This window comes from Anastrepha ludens, chromosome 4, assembly GCF_028408465.1.
Source record: "Anastrepha ludens isolate Willacy chromosome 4, idAnaLude1.1, whole genome shotgun sequence".
Classification (NCBI taxonomy): Eukaryota; Metazoa; Arthropoda; class Insecta; order Diptera; family Tephritidae; genus Anastrepha; species Anastrepha ludens.
In genome coordinates, this window is record NC_071500.1 from 78680361 (window position 1) to 78700790 (window position 20430).

Here is a 20430-nt window from a genome sequence, read left to right on the forward strand (position 1 = left end):
TCACAAATTAGTTTTAGTGTGTAAACATTTAAAGCGTAAAATTATACATACGAGTGTTTAATAACTATTTTAGCAATACGCATACATATATACATTCGCCAAAGCTTTTCTGTGTCCCTTTGTTCCACAATACAATACAGAGTAACTCTATACATAATAATAAATTCTTACATAGCGTTGTGGCACGTATTTAACTTTCTCGTATGCTTTGTACTTTTTCGTTTTTTCATTGTATTTGCCATGTAATTTGTTGTCGATGCCAAAGTAATTGTTGCCACCGTTGTTAAGATTAACCTGATTGTTGTTGCTTGATGGCGCCACCACAGCAGTGTACCTAATTCCGACGTTTGGTATGTATTTTGCTGCCAAGCTGCCCCCTCCCGAATTTGTATTGCCTTGTACATTCACATCGGAAGGTAGCAAAAGGTTGCCATGGTAGTGCAATGGCCTTTGCCCTAAGTTGGCAAAGTTATTGCCAGTTGTTCGTGGACGAGATGGTGGCGGTAAAATGTAGCTGAAAACAGAATGTGGTAAATTAAATTAACGAATGCTTTAACGGTTCAAAGATTTATAAAAATGCACTTGAAAAAAATAAATTTTTGGGAATATCTGGATACTTCACTGGAATATTTGAATTCGTTGACTTGTCAAATAGACTATATAACAAATTTAAGAGCCATCTATACTTATAGATTTGCAATGAGAAAAATGTTTGTTCAAAATGACCTGCCAGACTTATTTGAAAAAATGTGGGGAGCTAAACAAGGCGACGCGCTGTCATCCTTGGTTTTCAACTTATTGCCGAATGAAGTAATTCGTCATTTGAACTTCCGGAAGGACGTTTTCAACAGCAGTATATTAGTATGTGCGTACGGAGATGGCATAGTCATAATCACAAGAAATGTTACAGCACTAAAAGATGCATTTAATGATCTAGAAAATAAGGCTTTGCACGTTAGAATACAAATCAACCACGACAAAAGCAAGTATATGCTGCGGACCAAATCAAAAAACAACCCAGCTGATCTTGTTGTTGGCAATGAGCGTTTCGAAGCTGAAGAAGAATTTAAATACCTTGGAGTGGTGCTTAGCGCCAACGATGGCACAACAATTGCCATACAAGACTGGATACAAGCAGCAAATAGGGCATACTTCACGCGTATAAAGCTATTCAAGTCCAAAGTCCAGCATAGAAACCAAAAACTACGTCTGTATCATGCTCTCTTACGCCCAATCATGGCATATGGTTGAGCAGTGCAATGAAGATGAATGCCGTGAAACAAATAGCAACGTTCAAATGGAAAATGTTTGGTCCAATCAGGCTGGATACAACTTGTATTAGATACAACTCTGAACTTGAGCACCTCATCCAAGAGCAAAATATCATAAAATTCATAAAAGCCCAACGAATACGTTGACTTAGACACGTAAAAGGAATGCCAGACCAGACCAATGAAAAGATGAGTAGATGTATCAACGACCTCAAAGGGATGAACGTACAAAATTAGTGGCGCTTAGTAGCGGCTCGAGAAATCTAGAGGGCACAGTTACGGACTGTCGTGCTATTGGCGAAGAGGATAATTTTGCTGAATAATCAAGATACGACGGCAAACAAAAGTTCCTCCCATTTAATTTTTTAATCAGAAAGAAATGTCAGATATGGTGAATTTGTAATATATAGAGAGTCGATAATAATTTATCGGAACCTTAATATCGATACAGAATAATATGAAGGCCTTACTCAAATTAAACATGGTTGTATTAACTAGGGCGATCAGGCCCTGCCATATAAAATCTTTGAGTGATCTGTTACATGTCACCGATAGATTCGTTTTCGAAGAAACTACGTCTCAGAGTTACCTGGGGCTAAAAAAAGTACGACTCTCGAAGGAGCGGGCGTGCGGACATTTGACGAGGGAGCAAGGAGTAATGATTCATTTCACACTAGAAAGGTCTAGAAGGCTTTATTTATTATTAGCTAAACACTTCGGAGCAAATAGCCTTTTAAAGCAGGGCAGAGAGTATGACATGGACTTAACTCAACGTTACCTTGTTTGCATGCCGTGGCATCATAACATCTATCGCAACGAAATCGCTGAAGAGCTAACCTGGAACAGCTCGCCTGTAGATATATCATCAGCAAAAGGCGCTCTACTGCCTCTAAGATTCCTCAAGGACCAGATTTTCCTACACTTTTTTTTCAAAAGACGAGATAGCAGCCATATTTGTTTCCCTATAAATTTGTTTGGGTTATGAATAGCTTCCGATATGTAGAACTTATTATCGCCCTAAATTAGTTGCCAAATGATAGTTGTATTGCAATGAAGTACATCTTCATCTTTTTGGTTAAGTAAGGTATATTGGTCCCAAACAACAAGCGCCTTAGTAGTCCCTTTAGAGCATAGATGTTTTCTAGCTGAATGAGAACTATGGATAACTATGCTTTGACAACTGGAAATGGCAAACTGTGATGCCATTTCTGTTCAGTAAGATTTGGCAGGTCGTCATGAATCGTTTAACGTCAGAACAACGCTTCCAAATTGTGGAAATTTACTTAAAAAAATAAATCTGCTCGCGAAATTCATAGTGTTGAAGAAGATGCCGAAATGTCGCCGTTCTAAACTTGTTGGCCTTTGTTCTGCGACCATGTGGAAAATTTTAAGTTAGTCTCTTGACTGACGTGCTTATAAAATACAGCGCATGCAAGAATTGAAGCCAAATGACCATCGTTTGCGTCGCATTTTTATTGATTGAGCTCATTTATGTTTATTATGCAGATTTATTGGAAGAAGTAGTCAAAAATTGGATTGATCGAATGGAGCATGTAACTCGTAGCGGACCTTTGTAGGATATCATTTAAAAAAATAAATGCTATGAAATTATCTACCAGATTATAGTAAACGCAATTTGTTCCAACAATATTTCTGGCTTGTATTATCATTTAAAGCTCATAAGCTCTTTAAAAAAGAACCCGTAATAAAGCAAATTTTGGGAAATGTTGACTGACTTCTTTTAACTGAAGTGGAGGACTTTATTCCGGAAAGAACGTCACCACATTTCATACTAGTCGCGTGATTTCTTTAAATGTCATTTCCACTGGCACGTCTGTATCAAGCGACTTAGAACCTTACCTTTTTGTACCCGCGCACTTGTACCAAAGGTTGTTACAATTTTGTACACATAACGATTGTATGTAGCCAAGAATAATAGAATACAAGATGGCGTCTCCGCATGTTCCGTGACGTCAGAATTTATGTACCAAAATGCTCATAAAAAGGAGAGAAATTGTACGTGCGCAGAATAGCTCGAGCAAAAATTAATATAATATATACCAAGGTAGGTTGCAAATAAATTATATCTTTCCACAAAATAAATTAAATGTTTCATTCTGTTATATTTATTCGATTTCATTTATGACTTACGTATATGGATTCGGATTCGGTATGTCATTGCTTTGATCCTCCCAAACGGCTGCAGGTTCACGGTAAGGTTGCAATGGGCGTACTGTGGTGCGGGGCGTTGGTGGCACAATGGGACCCTTATTCGTATTGAAATCGACACGTATCGCCGAGCAGAGAGAGATAAGGCACGTAACTAGCGCGTAAGTAGGTTGTGAAAGCTAAAAAGTAGATTATTGGTTATTTTAGTTAAAACACGGGTAGCATTAAATAGTTAAGTAATCATAAATACACACAAAACATATAAAAAGAAATTTTCTATTAAGTTGGGAAACAAAATTTTAAAAACTGTCGCTCTACGGCGCCAACTTCCTTTTGTGGGAAGCCATTAAAACCCATATATTCTAATAATCCAGAAAATATTCAGGCCTTTGACACAATTTCGTTTAACACAATATTGTTGAAATAGGGACCAAAATCAACAGCTATATATGTACAACGAAACGAGTCATTCAAACAATGACGAGGATTATTTTGATATTTATAATAAATAAATAATAGGCTGAGCTAACAATTTAAACTAATTTAAACGCCGAAGCAGCCAATTAAATGAAATTGTGCTCCACAATTAATCTAAGAGTTTAGTATTTTTAATTGAACACAAATAACTGAGGAGTACTGAATGGTGTCTTTAATCATTATGCCGATGATGCTAAAATTTCGATATAAAATAAATTGTATGCCGCCAGGAAGACGCTAAAATTAACAAATTTAAAACTAAGAATATACCTACATTAGGGCGGGTCGATTTAAAAATCACTCATTGCTCTGTGAAAATCGTATTCTAGGGATCAAAATAAGAAACTTTGCCGAAGGAACCATACCTCTAAAACGAATTCTGATGTCCCCCAATTTGGGTCGAACGAAAAATCCCACTTTGACCCATTTAGAGTGCTCCAATCGAGTCCAAATGTATGGCCGACCCCCACTAACTTTAGACGGCCGATCCACCCATGCCAGTGGCACACCCCCTGGAACTCCCCTGGGGGATTCCCCATACAATCATTTCAAAATATCACCATTTTTGGCCTTTACATGAGAAAAGAAACTGAAAAGTTCGACCCAAATTGAGGGACATCAGAATTCGTTTTAGAGGTATGGTTCTTTCGGCAAAGTTTCTTATTTTGATCCCTAGAATATGATTTTCACAGAGCAATGGGCGATTTTTTTGCCTCCCCACTAATCGACCCGGCCTAACCTACATATATATTAGAGATCTATAAGAATATAAATTTTCGAATAAAATTAAATAAAACGCGCACTCCAAAAAAAAACAAAAGAATTTTTGATCTGAATTTACAAAAATGGTAATTTTTAATAGAATAAATAAAAAAATATATGTTTATTCTTTTATATTATATAATAAATAAAAACTGTCTATTTTTGTTCACTTTCCTCATACTTTTCGTTTTTCGGGACCCTTCTTTGTGACTACGCCTACTTGCTAAAAGGGGAATAGATGTGAGTATCAACACCATCGAACGTCGACTGAAGGAGGCGAACATATCCTACCGTCCCACATCATCAAAACCACTTCTCTCAGAAAAACACATTAAGAAACAACAAAACAAGAAAAAGGAATGGCCTTCCCAGCCCCCAGACGCCAACCCTATTGAAGATGTGTGCGGAATTATGAAAACGCATCTTGACGGAAGGCCAGTCCATGATTTAAAGCAACTCGTGCGTCAAGTTTGCAAAATCTAGTCCTGTTTGTCGACGAGCTACGCAGAAAAGCTGGTTCAAAGCATGAAGAAGATGCCAGGCTATACTCGCCAACGATGAAGACTACACGACTTATTGAGTAATTGCGACTCGTAGTTTTGTACATACTTTCATGTAAAAAAATTTTAAGTATATGTCTTTTATACTTCATGAATAATCGCGGTTCCTTTTTTCTGACACAGACTGTACATTCAAACTTAAATGTTTATAGGATCCGCTATATAAGGATTAATAATGAGGAAGACGCAGACGAGTTCATATTAGCATCTACATATGAAATAATTGCAAGTAATGTTTGTTGTATTGATAAAGTTTTAAGAAATTATTGATTTATTAACATAGAATATAAAACAACAACATATAATATATGCTCCAAGGGCATATACAGGTAGTCATTGTGTTTTCGACCTATCAAATTTATTTTTCCAAAATATCAAATAGCACAACAAATTGAGAGTTTAGATGATATATGACACATGAAAGCCCAAAACGCCCAAATTTTGAGTGTATTATTAAATGAATTACACTACTAATATAATTGATGTATAGATTGAAAACTGAGATTAATACCTCTGAGCTTTGAAAAGTGCCAAATTCTAATAGTTATACTCATAAAAGCTTTGAGTGCTTATTGCAGATTGCTTATCGAGTTCCCTTTAAGAGCTGACAAGTGCGAAAGAAAACAAATTTGATTTTTTGGAAATCAGAACCCACTGAAACCTTTAGAATCATAAACCTAAGAGAAGGGAGTATTTGTCTTATACCCAGCTTCATGGCACATAAAACTTTACGGTACCAGTTTTGTCTAAATACGGACTACACAATATATCTCAGGTGTTTTTTTAAGATCTTAAACAGAAATATTTTTGGAATGAATTTTTTTTTATTATAATCTGGTAGATAATTTCATGTCATTTATTTTTTGAATATGATATTCGGCATATGTCCGTCCCAGTCTAATTTTCGACTGTTTTTTCCAATAAGCCTGAATAATAAACCTTAATAAGCGCGATCAGCAAAAATGCGACGCAAATGATGGTCATTTGGCTTCAATTCCTGCCCATACTGTATTTTATAGACACGTAAGCCAAGGTCCTTACGTAATATTTTCCACATATTCGAAAGACGAAAGCCACAAAAATTTCAAAATAAATTTTCACAATTTGGAAGCATTGTTCTGACGCTAAATGATTTATGATGACTTGCCAAATCTTACTGAACAGAAATGTCAACACAGTATGCAATTCTCAGCTGTTAAACCATAGTTGTTAATTTCGATAGTTTTCATGCAACTAACAAAACGCTCAATACATATTAAATAATTGTTAGGTGTTAAGCCGACTCTCCTCCAATTTGTGGGAATCTACAGCTTTATGCCGCCTCTGAGCGGTACACGGTTTCTATGAGAAGCTTTTCACAGCAGAAATGCACTTGGACTTTCCTCATGGCATGCCGACATTCGAATTTTTTTTTCTATAATTGAATGCTTCATATCCCCGTTAGGTATCGAACCAGAACTCACCAATAAATACCCACACACAACTCTGCTCAGCTATGGCGGCCGCCATAGTAGCTACAGATGCTTCATAATTTCCCATGGCTTTAAAGTAAAACTGCTTACAAGAATAAGAACAATAATACAATAGCAAGATCTATCCTTTCTATCTTTATATCTCAGAACACTTTCTATGTAATAAAACTTAATTTGAACTAGCTGCTCATTTTTAGAATTAAACAAACTCGTAGGCAATGATAGTTACTGCTTGTATCAGCAGATGGGCGGACGAATTCTTAAACTATGCATATAAAGGATGGACGTGGTTTTTATCCGATCTCAATAATATTCACATCAGAAACAAAACTAGTGGGGAGCGATTTGTATACCAAGATTAGGCAAGTTTTATTAAATCGTCAACGAGATACGCGCATTTACCCATAAATGGGCATGGTACTGCCCAAGTTTCATAGAAATATATAACTTTTCGCTGCAGTTATTGTTCACAAGGACAGATGGCATTTTGATATATAAACATACATATATCTTTATCTATCTCGATTCCTGCATACTGTTACATGCCACCGTTATGTGAACAACACTATAATACCCTTGGATATAAAAATATTAAGTCTCAATCAAAAGATAAGAAAATTCAAATTTATTCATTGCAGCGCACGATATTCATTCCATTAATATAATACATATGTACTTACACATAAAGGGTCTTTCAAAAGTGGCACCTACGTGTCAGTAGTGAATAATTCCTAGACTATGCGTTTTTTTGAAGTGACACTCTTGGCTACGAATATTACATATACACGTAGCGACGAACTAAATAACTTTTAGGCCAGCGCCGACAGCATGGCGCGATAGCCGAGCGGCTAGCAATGTGAGCTTCCGATCCAAAATCCTTGGTTCGAATCACAAGAAAAAAAATTTTTTTATACAGTTATTTTATTTTATTTTATGATATGTTTATGAGGAGCTTTTTTTCATGGCAGAAATACACTCGGTGTTTTGCCATTGCCTGCAATGTTTTCCTTAATTTTGGTGTTTTCACCGAGATTCGAACTGACGTTCTCTCTGTGAATTCTGAATAGTAGTCACGCACCAACCCATTCGGCTACGGCGTTTGTTTAATTTTACTGATGCAAAAATGAGGAAAAATATATGAATAAAGTTTGCTTACTGTTTACACATTTTCCAAAGGTGACGGAGAACCAAGAAAAAAAGTCGATTTTCAAACAAATACGAGTGCATATGTGTAATTGTGTTAGAGTTTCGGTTACGCCCCAGCAAAACCTGCGTGCATATGTGTTTGTAACATTCAAAAAAATGTAATTGGGTTAGAGTTTCGGTCACGCAGGTTTTGCTGGGGACGCTCATAATAGCAACCGCGTGTGTATTTTTATATTCGTAAATATTTTCATTTTTAAATATTTACCGCAATTATGCCGAAAAATAATGCAGAAAAGTGTCGTGAATATCGACAGAAAAAAAAATCAATAAATAGCATCACGGAATTCATTCACGAAAATTTAATAAAGTATACACCAGAAATATCGCGGATACTTAGAAAAGATTACAATAAAGTTCCAATGATTTTAAGTGGCGATTTTAACGTAAATTTTGCATTGGACACAGCGGTTCCTTTAATTGACGTTCTCAATACAACATTCAATTTAAAAATGTGTAACAATCGCACTGAATCGACAACATGATCAAAAACAACCATTGACGCGGTATTTCAAAGACATGTTGACAACATCGAAACCAAAGCATTTGTATCATATTTTAGCTATCAAAAGCCACTCGTATCATTTGTTGAAATTGAAAACATTGAGGATGAATAATAATAAAATGAAGAAAATAAAATATGAACTTTATAGCAATATTAATAGGACTATGAATAAGTTCGTGCGGTTTTTTTTCGAAATTTGAAACTTTATTGACGTAAAATGGTTACAAATTTAATATTCAAAATATTGTCCATCGCTTACTACTACTTTTTCCCATCTTTCTGGCAATTCACGGATTCCCTTTGTGAAAAATTCGGTCGGTTTTGCCGCAATCCACGAATCGATCCATTTTTTGACTTCATCGTAATTACGGAAGTGCTGGTCAGCCAGGCCATGTTGCATCGATCGGAAGAGATAGTAATCGGATGGCGCAAGGTCTGGACTATACGGCGGGTGGGGTAGGACATCCCATTTGAGCGTTTCTAAGTATGTTTTGACCACTTGTGCAACATGTGGCCGAGCATTGTCATGTTGCAAAATAACTTTGTCGTGTCTATCGGCGTATTGCGGCCGTTTTTCTCGCAGTGCTCGGCTCAAACGCATCAATTGTCGTCGGTAGACATCCCCCGTAATCGTTTCATTCGGTTTCAGTAGCTCATAATACACAACACCCAGCTGGTCCCACCAGATACACAGCATAACCTTCAGGCCATGAATATTCTGCGCCGACGTCGATGTTGAAGCATGGCCAGGGTATCCATACGTTGCCCGACGTTTTGGATTGTCGTAATGGACCCACTTTTCATCGCCAGTCACAATTCGATGCAAAAAACCCTTTCTTTTGTGCCGTTGAAGCAGTTGTTCGCATGCCATAAAACGGCGTTCAACGTCTCTTGGCTTCAATTCATACGGCACCCAATGGCCTACCTTTCGGATCATTCCCATGGCTTTTAAACGTTTGGAAATGGTTGATTGATCAACTCCCAAAGTTTTTGCAACCTCTTCTTGCGTTTGAGCCGGATCTTGATCGAGCAATTCCTCCAATTCGGTATCCATGAACTTTGGCGGCGCACCCTCGCGTTCTTCGTCTTCCAAGCCAAAATCACCACTTTTAAAGCGTGCAAACCACTTCTGGCACGTTCGCTCAGATAGAGCATGCTCACCATAAACTTCCACCAAGATACGATGACTTTCGGCTGCTTTTTTCTTCATATTAAAATAATGAAGAAGAATTCCCCGCAAAAACACATTATTTGGCACGAAATTCGACATTTTCAAGTGTGGTAAAAATATTGTTGTTTACGCTTCAAATAAAAAACTTATACTGACGTTTGTGCCTTACGACAGTAGCTCTCCAATGAATGCTTGGAAATGTGGATCGATGGAATAATAATCAAGTTACGCCATCTGTTGTAAAACCGCACGAACTTATTCATAGTCCTATTATAATGAACCTATAATTATCTTGCTCCTAATGCTGCTTTCGTCTTATTCTCTCTCAGTTTGTTTCACGGAAGGTTTCACTTCTATCGCGTCTAACCGTTAGACTGGTGTTTTTTTTTTTGTTGTCATGTTTGACATTTGTCAAGTAGACAGAAATACAATTTTACATGATAGAACAGCGTTTTTAAAATAGTGAAACTTTTAATGAAAATGGTCGTTCTTTAAGGGGGGAGACTGGTTTATGAGGTCTAAAAATTGCATCCCTTTGCGATTTTTTTTTTAAGGAAAAAATTAATTTAGCACTGCGAGTATACAAAAAGTATAGCGAAAGTATACAAAATTTTTGTACTGGTTAAAATAAATATATTAGAAAAAAATGTTTAACATTGAAATCAGTAGAGCGCTGCAACGCTGGAGTTTCCAACTAGCGTACAAGACACAGCCCGTAATTATTATCTAAAGCAAAAAACTCAAATGGATTTCCAATTATCATGATTTTTTATTCTAGATGAACTAAGAAAACTGGGAGAAATTCCAAAATTTCAACTTTTTGGAGGTTTTAAAGAAAAAAATGCCTTTCTATAAAAAAAAATTCACTTCAACTTGGTATAAAAATCTTGAAAAATTTTTTTTTATCTATTTTGTTAGATCAAATAGAAGAGAATTTAATACTGAAGGGAACAAGCTATGATTCATTTCAAAAGGTTCATTAGTTTTTTTCATTCATGTACGCCAATTCAAAGAAATCATAAAAATGAAAACTCGAGAAAAGAAGATAAAGTTTGTTCTATAGCTGTCCGGTCACAGCGTAACTACCTAACGCTCGCCTTTTTGTACCTACGGAAATATTGAGAATTAGGCTCTGTAACTTTGTGTGAATATTCTGAAATATATTAGAAATCGCTTAAAATGAAAAAAAAAATTGATTTTTTAGACCTTATAAACCAGGATCCCCCCTTAAGAAGAACATATCGCACAATCCATGATTTTCTTGGTGGAAATAATTGTCCAAATGAGTCGACAATTCAAAGGTTGGTCAAACAATTTCAAGAAACTGGTTCTGTAAAGGATAGAAGAAAAACTGGCAGATCAAAAACTAGAGATTCTGTCGGGAATAATGCCGCCGTCGATATCTCGACGTCCCCAACAAGTCGGCATTCGACTGTTTAGCAGATTTTACCTGTAACGTGATCTTGGTAAACATTTAAATGGTGTCATTTTCCACATAAAATTGTTAAGAGCATATTTTGCATAAAAATAGTGAAACCTAAAACAACATCTAGGCGCGTCTTTTGAAAGACCCTTTACTTCCACTTTTAGAATGAGTACGTGCCACCAATGTGTGCATTTATCGAATTGACACTTTTTCTATTCACCTGCTGTTCAACTTAATTAATATTTACTATAAAGTGAAGCATAGTGAAAAAATGTGAAGAAAAACAGAAAATATGTCAGTAATGTGTGCTTATTGAGATGAAATGTTTGCCAATTAAAAATTCCTTTTAAGTTAATTGTTAGAAAAAACGTTGAATTTTTTCAAAGTTGGAATGTGTTAAGGTTGCATGGCAAGAAATGTGATTGTAGTGTAGCAAGTGATTCTATGTTCATGAATTGAAGAAGAAGAGCAGATGTGAGATGGCTCGAGCTTAAGGACATAAGCAATTGGCAACACGCTGAACTTGACATGAAATTCCGGCTGTCAATTGCCACAGCAATTACTTAAAATCAGTTTTTCAAAAAATGCCAGATTTTCTACTACAAGCCGGTGCATGCATACATATACATACGAATAATATATGTAGGTGTATAAACATAAAAATTATAATTTGATGATGCCATAAATTTTTGTGAGCTCACTTCAAAGAACGTACCTATATGTATGTAAGCAAACATATAATATAAATATATTTAAGCATATACATATGTACATATACACTCTGTAAAGAAAATGCCGGGAAAGTAGTGCAGACAACTTTCTTTGATTATCGCGAGGTTATGTGAGCTCGAAATTCTTGCCAGAAGGTCAGGTAATAAATGAAGATTATATAGCGCCATATGACGCTTACTATATGTTCGTCAAAAAAAGTCAGGTTGGTAGAAACCAACAAAAAACATAACCATCTCACAAAGCTATCAATGAGAGCCCAGAAATTCTCAACAAATTCCCTCAAACAACCACCGTATTCAAACGATATTACTCCGAGTAACTTTTAAGTTTCCGAAAAATCCAAATCATCACTTCAACGTACCCATTTTTTAGCCAATAGAAGACATAAAAGAGAATTAGTGACGAGCAAAGAAGATGATCCCGTAGAATTCGTTAGGAAGATGTTTCGAAAATTGGATTATTCGTTGATATAAGTGAATTATTTTGAAAAAATAAACATACTTTAATGGAAATAAAATAAAAAATAATGAATATTGAAAATTTTGTTTTTTACTGGTCAACTACCGGTACTTTTGTGACAAAATTTACATCTCTTAATGCTAATAAGGTACACTTAACGTAATTTGCTGCTTTTAGTCATAACTCATTTTTTCTGACAGGTATACCAAACGGGAAAAAAATGTAAGTTGAATTTTTTTTTGTTAGTATTTGTAAAGCAAATTAAGTGTAAAATAATTGCAACAACAGGGCGTCCACATATTAATACGCCTTTTAGGTAAGAAGTCAAGCGTTTATAAAAATTGCAGTCACCTCAAGCCAAGTGTTAATTTATTCGAAATGCAACGCGACTAACCGCTACGTTGGCGATACTCACCAGAGAATAAATGTAAGCGGCTAGATAATTTTTTTCATACCGCGCAAGTGAAAAAGTAAATACCGGGTGATTTTTTAGCTGCATGAGTACCATCGATATCGATAACTATGGTTTGGCAGCTGGGACAAACTGTGTGGACATTTCTATTCAGTATGGTTTGACAAGTATTCGTAAATCGTTCAGCATCCGAAGAACGTTTCCAATAAGGAAGGAACTGGCGTTACGAGCTATCGAGCCGTGATGACTGAATTTTTATTTCCAAAAATTAATCACCTAAACATCAACGACTTTTAGTTCCAACAAGACGGCGTAACTTGCCACACAGCGCGGCTAACAACCTATTAATTGCAATATCCGAGCCACAATTTTCGACATCTGGCCGTATTTATTGGAAAAAAGACTGAAATGAACCATGTCACTCGCAGCTGCGGTGGAACTGTCATCTTCATATTCAAAACGACAAATGCCATGAAATTATATACCAGATTTTAATAAACGAAATAGTATGGTTTGTGTTATCATTTTAACTTGTCAAGCTCTAAATAAAACACTCTATATAAATTTTTCTAAATATTCTCTACATACCCATTCTTCTAGACCCATTTTTTTTCTGTGCTATTTATTATCAAGATATGCCGCAAATCTCGCTGGATTTCTTAGCCGCATGTCGTCTGTTGGATATCTATAAAGTGAGGCGTAACATACACTTCGAGTTCCCTTTGCGGTAGCTGTCTAGAGAACGACGAAGTGAAATCATCACAAAATCAACATCTTAGCTGTTCTGCAGTCCTGAAGCTAAGGTTCAGGCATCTTGACATTCCTTTCTTAGCTACGCCTGAGCAGCTAACATACTTGGATATTAGCCTGAGAGACTTACTCAAAAGCATACGACGAGTTTTTCACATTTGACGACAATCATAATTAAAATTTTATCATTAAAATATCTTCCTAACCACGCTTTCTTTATATTTGAAGGTACTAAGATGAATGGAATAAAGTGTACCATCCAACTGAGCCCTCTCCTCCGTCGAACAACGATATAACCTAGCGACATGCAGCAGTACCGATTTTGTTATAAGTTCCATACTACGAGATATGAAAACTTGAATCACAATATTCGATTGCTCTAACAATAGCCATTTATGATTCTCCTCTCAAATAGAACATTTGCATCGCTTTACACTTTTACCTCTGAACCACGTAAAAACATTTTTCGGGGAACTGTTAGGCAAATGCTTCCAAAAGCTTACAAACAATGAAACCAATTGTCGTCAAAAAATATGTAAATACAACGTTACCGGAAGATCAGAAGATGTAGCAGCTTTAAATAAGTACCTGTTCCCCTCTACCCCCTTTTCAGTTCATACTTATTAATGTACATTTCTGTAACTTTCATGCTTTTATTAAATAACAAATTTTCAATAATAAATAATAAATAAATAATAAATTACTTGTAGGAATTGTACTCCTTTGTTTAGTGATTACTCTCTATTGATTGCTTTGAGAGTAAACAAAAGCAGCGGGTAGGTAAACTAAATACAGAAATTGTTAATGCCGCAATAATGCCGTTGCCAAGGTGCAAAGGTCTAAAAATCTTACGCAGAATCTTTCTCTCGAACACTCCAAGCGTCGCTTCATCGGATGTTGTCATCGTCCAAGCTTCTGCGCCATACGTTAGGACGGGCATGATGAGAGTATTGTAGAGTGTTAGTTTTGTTCGTCGAGAGAGGACTTTACTGATCAGTTGCCTACTTAGTCCAAAGTAGCACTTGTTGGCAAGAGAGATTCTACGTTGGATTTCAAGGCTGGCATTGTTTTCGGTGTTAAAGCTGGTTCCTACGTATACGAAGTCCTTTACAACCTCGAAATTATAACTGTCAACAGTGACGTGGGTGCCGATACGCGAGTGCGCCGACTGTTTGTTTGATGACAGGAGGTACTTCGTTTTGTCCTCGGTTACCACCAGACCCATTCGCTTTGCCTCTTTATCCTGTTTGGAGAAGGCAGAACTAACAGCGCGGTTGTTAAGGCCAATGATGTCGATGTCATCGGCATACGCCAACAATTGTAAACAATTGTCTTATAAAAAATTGTGCCTGAGTGATTAAGTTCTGGGGCTCGTACGATGCTCTCCAACATCAGGTGAAAGAAGTCACACGACAGCGAGTCACCCTGTCTGAAACCTCGTTTGGTATCAAACGGCTCAGAGAGGTCCTTCCCAATCCTAACGGCGCTGCTGGTGTTGAGCAACGTCATCTTGCATAGCCGTATTAGTTTTGCGGGGATATCAAATTCAGACATCGCCATACAAGTAACTCCTTTGCGTACTGTCGAATGCAGCTTTAAAGTCGACGAAAAGGTGGTGTGTGTCGATTCTCCTTTCATGGGTATTTTCCAAGATTTGGCGTATTGTGAATATTTGGTCGATGGTAGACTTTCCAGGTCTGAAGCCACACTGATAAAGTCCAATCAGTTGGTTGATGGTGGGCTTCAGCCTTTCACACAATACGCTCGCTAGAACCTTATAGGCGATATTTAGAAGACTAATCCCGCGGTAATTGGCACAAATTGCAGGATCACCCTTCTTATGGATTGGGCAGAGCACACTTAAATTCCAATTGGCAGGCATGCTTTCATCTGACCATATTTTGCATAGGAGCTGATGCATGTACCTTACCAGCTCCTCGCCGCCATGTTTGAATAGCTCAGCCGGCAGTCCGTCGGCGCCCGCGGACATCAACCAGCCGGGCAGAGGGACCGGACATTCCAGGTACATGCCCTCAAATCATAGTCCTTAGTTCGTTTGCAGGAGTCATCATCAGCGTTGAAAGTTCTCATCCGAAGGTTTGTGTATGTTTTCATTGGAGAGGGTTTTAAGAGGCGGGTCCCAAACCCAGCGCACAACCAGCTATCCTGGAATGTTTCGCCTTCTTACTTTAGCTCACTCCTGAACGGGTGCTCAGAAGCTACCCAGAGGATACTGGGGCTAATCCCGGGAGTTGTGAGCTGCTTGAACCATATGCAGAAGAATCGTCCTGGCCACTCCCAAGTGAATGGCGATCAGTAACTTTCCCCACTTGCGTGGGCTTCTACATATGGAACCATCCTCCAATTTTACTTATAAAAAATTACAAAACATTGTTCTACTCTAAATGTATAATTCCCCAGTGCACCAGGTATATGGTTATCAAGTCTCGTACAGTCAAATACATATCGTTTGCGACCCACTCAAAGAAAGATCCCACTCTGGTGCTCTCAATGTTCGAGAAAAATTAAAGTGTTTCGAACTGATAATGGCACTGGCCAGGCGTAAGCCGTGTGTTACGATATACTATAAAAGGAACAATTGATAAGAAACTAACTTATCAAAGTGAACACTCAGAGGTCGAAGGCTATAGCGATTCTGATCATCAGCTCAAACTACAACTGGCTATATTTTCCTGCTTCAGGGTGGTGTAGCATCATGGGCTTCGAAGCTACAGATGCGTATTACATTGTCAACTACTGAATCCGAACTCGTGGCAATGGTTGCAGCCGCCAAGAAAGCAACTTGACTGAAGGGTCTACTACATGAAATTTTTTCAGCAACTTCGAAACTAACCATTTTTTACGGTGACAATAAAACTAAAAGTTTGCCTAAAATCAAATTAGAATATTTTTCAAAGAAATTAGGACTAAGTTGCTTATTTACATACTTATTTTTTGTGCTTGCTTTTGTATTAAAAAATGTAATTGAACAAGTAAAAGAGTATTGAACAGCTATGTAACAACATATTAAAAAAAATATCTCGTTCAGAGGGGATGTTGCAGCTAACTTATGTTAGCTAAAATAAACTTGTTTCTCTTCTCTTTGGATAACTAAACAACAGATGGCTCTTAATTCTCGATTTCACTTAATCCTAAAACATCAGTGATCTTTCCGTGGTAAAAAAAACTCCTTATGAACCAATAAATATTTAACAGTGTTTTTTTTTTTCGAAAAACTTTCACCTTATGTCGACTTTACGAAAATATTGTCATACACCCTGTGAAAAGTTGCATATATCATATGAAAATAGAACAAGAAAAATTAAACACTTCCACAAATTGCATGCAAAAAAAACACTTAGTTTTTCGATATTAACGACGTATGCTTTTTTTCTCAGCTACAATTTAACTTAGCAGCCACATGCAACACTGACTTCGCGGCCAAGGTTACCATTTTCAATTTAACGCGCGCATGAATATCTACATGAATACTCAATTAACACACACACATGTATGGATGTAGGTGAATCGCGATTCATCACTGATGAGCAGTATTTGCGTACATTCATACATAAATAATCATTTATATACAAACATGCATACGTCAGTCCTTCAGCAAACGAGTGTAACTCTAGGCAAAACAATTGTGTAGCCACTTAGGTACCCAAAAATGTGTATGTGCATCCCTGCATATGTCTACAAACAATTACTGTACATAAATAATTACAATGTTCAGTGTTAATGTGCAATTTGCGATAAAAAATTACAAAGCTACTTTAACGCATAAATTATGTTTTACAATGTTTACAATGCCTAGGTGTATTACTGATGACAGCCTTCATAGTGGGAAGTATATTATGTACATACTTATGTATATTTTTATATGTGTAAGTCACTAACATTTGATGGTGAATATTTCGACGAATGAACAATTGAAATTTTATGTTAATAACTACGAATTAGATAAAAAAACTACTTGCAATGTATTTTTGTTTTAAAAATAATGCTGTAAATAATTTGGAGTATTTTTCCTTTCATTGGTATTTCTTCCCACTTTGTTTTTGTTTTGCATTGTACTTTATTTAGAGAATTTGTTCACATGGAACGATTTGTTCGATTTGTTCGCACGATAAAGCCGATTTTAAATGTATCTCATTGAGGTAGAAACTTTGTCACATACATACTAATAAATAAATATAAGTGCTGACCCTGAGTTCGCAAAATATCATTATTAGGATATTGTAAATCATGGGGAACAAGAAATTCTTATTTTATTCCCCAAAGGCTTTGGGGAATACACCTTCAGTGTAGTCTTGTTAAGAAAAATATCTAGATAAGACCACTATTTCATCCCACCGTGATTGAAAAGTAACTCTCCTTCCTTGACATTTGTAAAAGTTACGCCGTCTTGAGTAAATTTACCTCTGCACATGTTTTCGATTTAGTGAGTGCAGAGCTATGAATGCACCAAGCCCAAAAAAAACACGTCGTTTTCAGTCAAAAAAGGAAGCGATACTCATGGTTTTTACGGTATTGTACACCACGAATTTTTGCCAGAAGGTCAGACAGTGAATGAGTACTGTTATTTGGGCATGTGAGGCAATTCGCCAAAAAAACAAAAAAATGGTTTGTAGGAAAATCACTCGTGGACTGTGCATCATGATCACGCAGTGTCACAATGTGGCGTCATTGTACATTTTTGACCAAAAACGAAACGAATACCATCCAAAAGCCATGGAATCCACCTGATATGATTCCCTGCGATTTTATCTCTTTGATCGAGTCAAAAAACCAATGAGGGGAACGGGTTTTAACAGACGAAATGAAGTAACGGAAAAATCGAAGGCAGCTTTGATGGCTAAAAAAATGGCCACAGCGTTGGGAGAGGTGAATCTTTCTAAAAGGGGGCTTTGTTGAAAAATAATTTTTTTTTTTTCCAAAATGGTGCCTCCGTTTCTAACACGATTACTTATTAAACCCTCTTCGTAGTACTCAAATTCAATACACCTTAACATTTTTTTTTGACCTATTGAATTTCCCTTAATGGATTTTGGAAGTGTTCCGGAAATTATTTAACTGATATTTCGGATGGATGGATAAAATTTAAATAAGATTGTATTTAACTAAAGATATTACAAGGCTGTCGTTGACTTTGAATTATATTACCATTATTGTATAGAGAAACAGTATTTAATGTATACTATTTTTATTTCAAATTTAATTTCACAATGTTTGGAAACCTTCTTTTATAAACTTGCTTAAAACTACTGTGAATGCTTTCAATTCTGTATTTTGTAACAATTGCTTATTCTAATATAGCTGAACGAAAGAGCCAGGAAAAACACAAATAAGTATAAGCATACAATATTTTCTATTTTATTGTATTAACCCTTTAAGCTTTTTCGACATTAAAACGAACATGAACATGAGAAGTAATGACACCAAGTATAGTTATGCTTCTTCGCTTTAATTAAGGATTCCTCAAGTAACTGCATTTTGACCTATAGATCGTTTGTTAACTTGGAAAAGCGTGCAACATTCGTACATCGAAGTAGAAAGCGAATAAGCATACTCGCCTACAGGGTGTCCGGTGGCAGATTTAGGAATTCAAAGCTAAATTAAAATAATAATAACAATAATAAAAGTTTATTTCAATAACTATTATAAAGGAGACAAGTGCGGAATGAATTTTATTTTTAAATCATTTCCAGTAGCTAGAGAAGTGATGTCGCGATGCCATCCTCTTCGCGAACGATATTTTCTTTTAGTGCTGAGATAGAGTAGGGTTTATTTCATAGACTTTACTTTTGAGGTACCATAAGGATAAAATCGGGCGACCTGGGTGGCCAGCATATGTGATCGAAACAAATTTTCAGTTTGGTAGTTCAGTCACTATCGCTATGATCACTCTGCTCGTGAACGACGTAAAGCCATTTTTCTGAAGCCATTTGACAGAAAGTAATCATTCAACATGCGCCGATAAGAGACACCGTCGTCCACAGATATTGCTTGTCCTCGACGATTTTCAAAAAAAATTGCACTGTCCACAAAACCGTCACTTTGCGGCTGTGAAGTGGCTATTGATGTCTTAGTAGTGAGTTCCGACCTTTAAGTGCGCAATGACGCCAATTTTACTTATTTGCATTTCCATTTCCATGTATGTGAAAACGGGCTTCATCACACCAAAATATAGTGTTTACCGTACGAAATCGCTCCAACACTGTCTTACAGAAATTCTTACGCTAATTGTAGTCGCTAGGCATGAGCGCTTGCATGGTTTGAATTTGGAAGGGGTGAATTCTAAGACTCTTACTCAATAATTCATGGACAATAGTCTTTGGAAGTCATAGGGCAACATAGCGACAAGTTCAACATTTTCATTTATTCTCGAAACCTGGCTGAAACCCGGGAACGTATCAAATCTTCACTTGACGCATCACGTAAAACGTCGAATAATGTATACCTATAATGCGAGAGGCTACGATTCCCTTTAAATGCACTTCGATTGCGAGCGCACGTTTTTCGCCCGTTCACTGTGACATCGTGAGTAAATAATCCACACGAATAACGAAGCCAACGCGATCACCTCCGCGCTCATACATTCAGCGGTTAAGCATAGTACTAAGTTCACGTTTCACGTGAAGTGGCGGTCAAAATCCATACAAATTGCATTGCCGTGAAATATGCGTGAAGTTTCGTCTGACAAAGTAGTATTCAATTCACGCCGTGACAACATCACGCAACATGTCGGCAACATTTTTTTTTTCACTATTTTAAAAATTTCACTTAAAAATGTGACGAAAACTGACAGCTCCTTTATGAATGAAGTGCCTGAATTCGAATACTCCGAAGATATGGCATTTTTAATCGGAACGTATTCGCGAAGAGTATTACCTTGTATAATATGTGTATTAATTTAATTATTTGATTATTAATTTGTTATTTATATATTAATTTGTTTAAAAACACTTTTCTTATCACAATTTGCCAATTGCTTCGGGTCGGTGTTCATAAATTTTACGTTTCTTCTCATTTTGCAATCAATGTTGCTAGCAACATTT

At 36.6% G+C, this 20430-nt stretch overlaps 1 protein-coding gene across 11 annotated transcripts in view; it reads right to left on the reverse strand.

Moving 5' to 3' along the window:
- LOC128859936 (uncharacterized) overlaps positions 1 to 20430 on the reverse strand; it is a 63795-nt gene that overhangs the window by 1178 nt on the left and 42187 nt on the right. For all 11 annotated transcript variants that reach the window (XM_054097098.1, XM_054097101.1, XM_054097102.1 and 8 more), the window contains exons 3-4: positions 3423 to 3619; positions 172 to 514 (exon numbers count right to left, since the gene is read on the reverse strand). In XM_054097098.1, coding sequence (XP_053953073.1) covers positions 172 to 514; positions 3423 to 3619 — 540 coding nt within the window. The remainder of the gene's footprint in view (positions 1 to 171; positions 515 to 3422; positions 3620 to 20430) is intronic.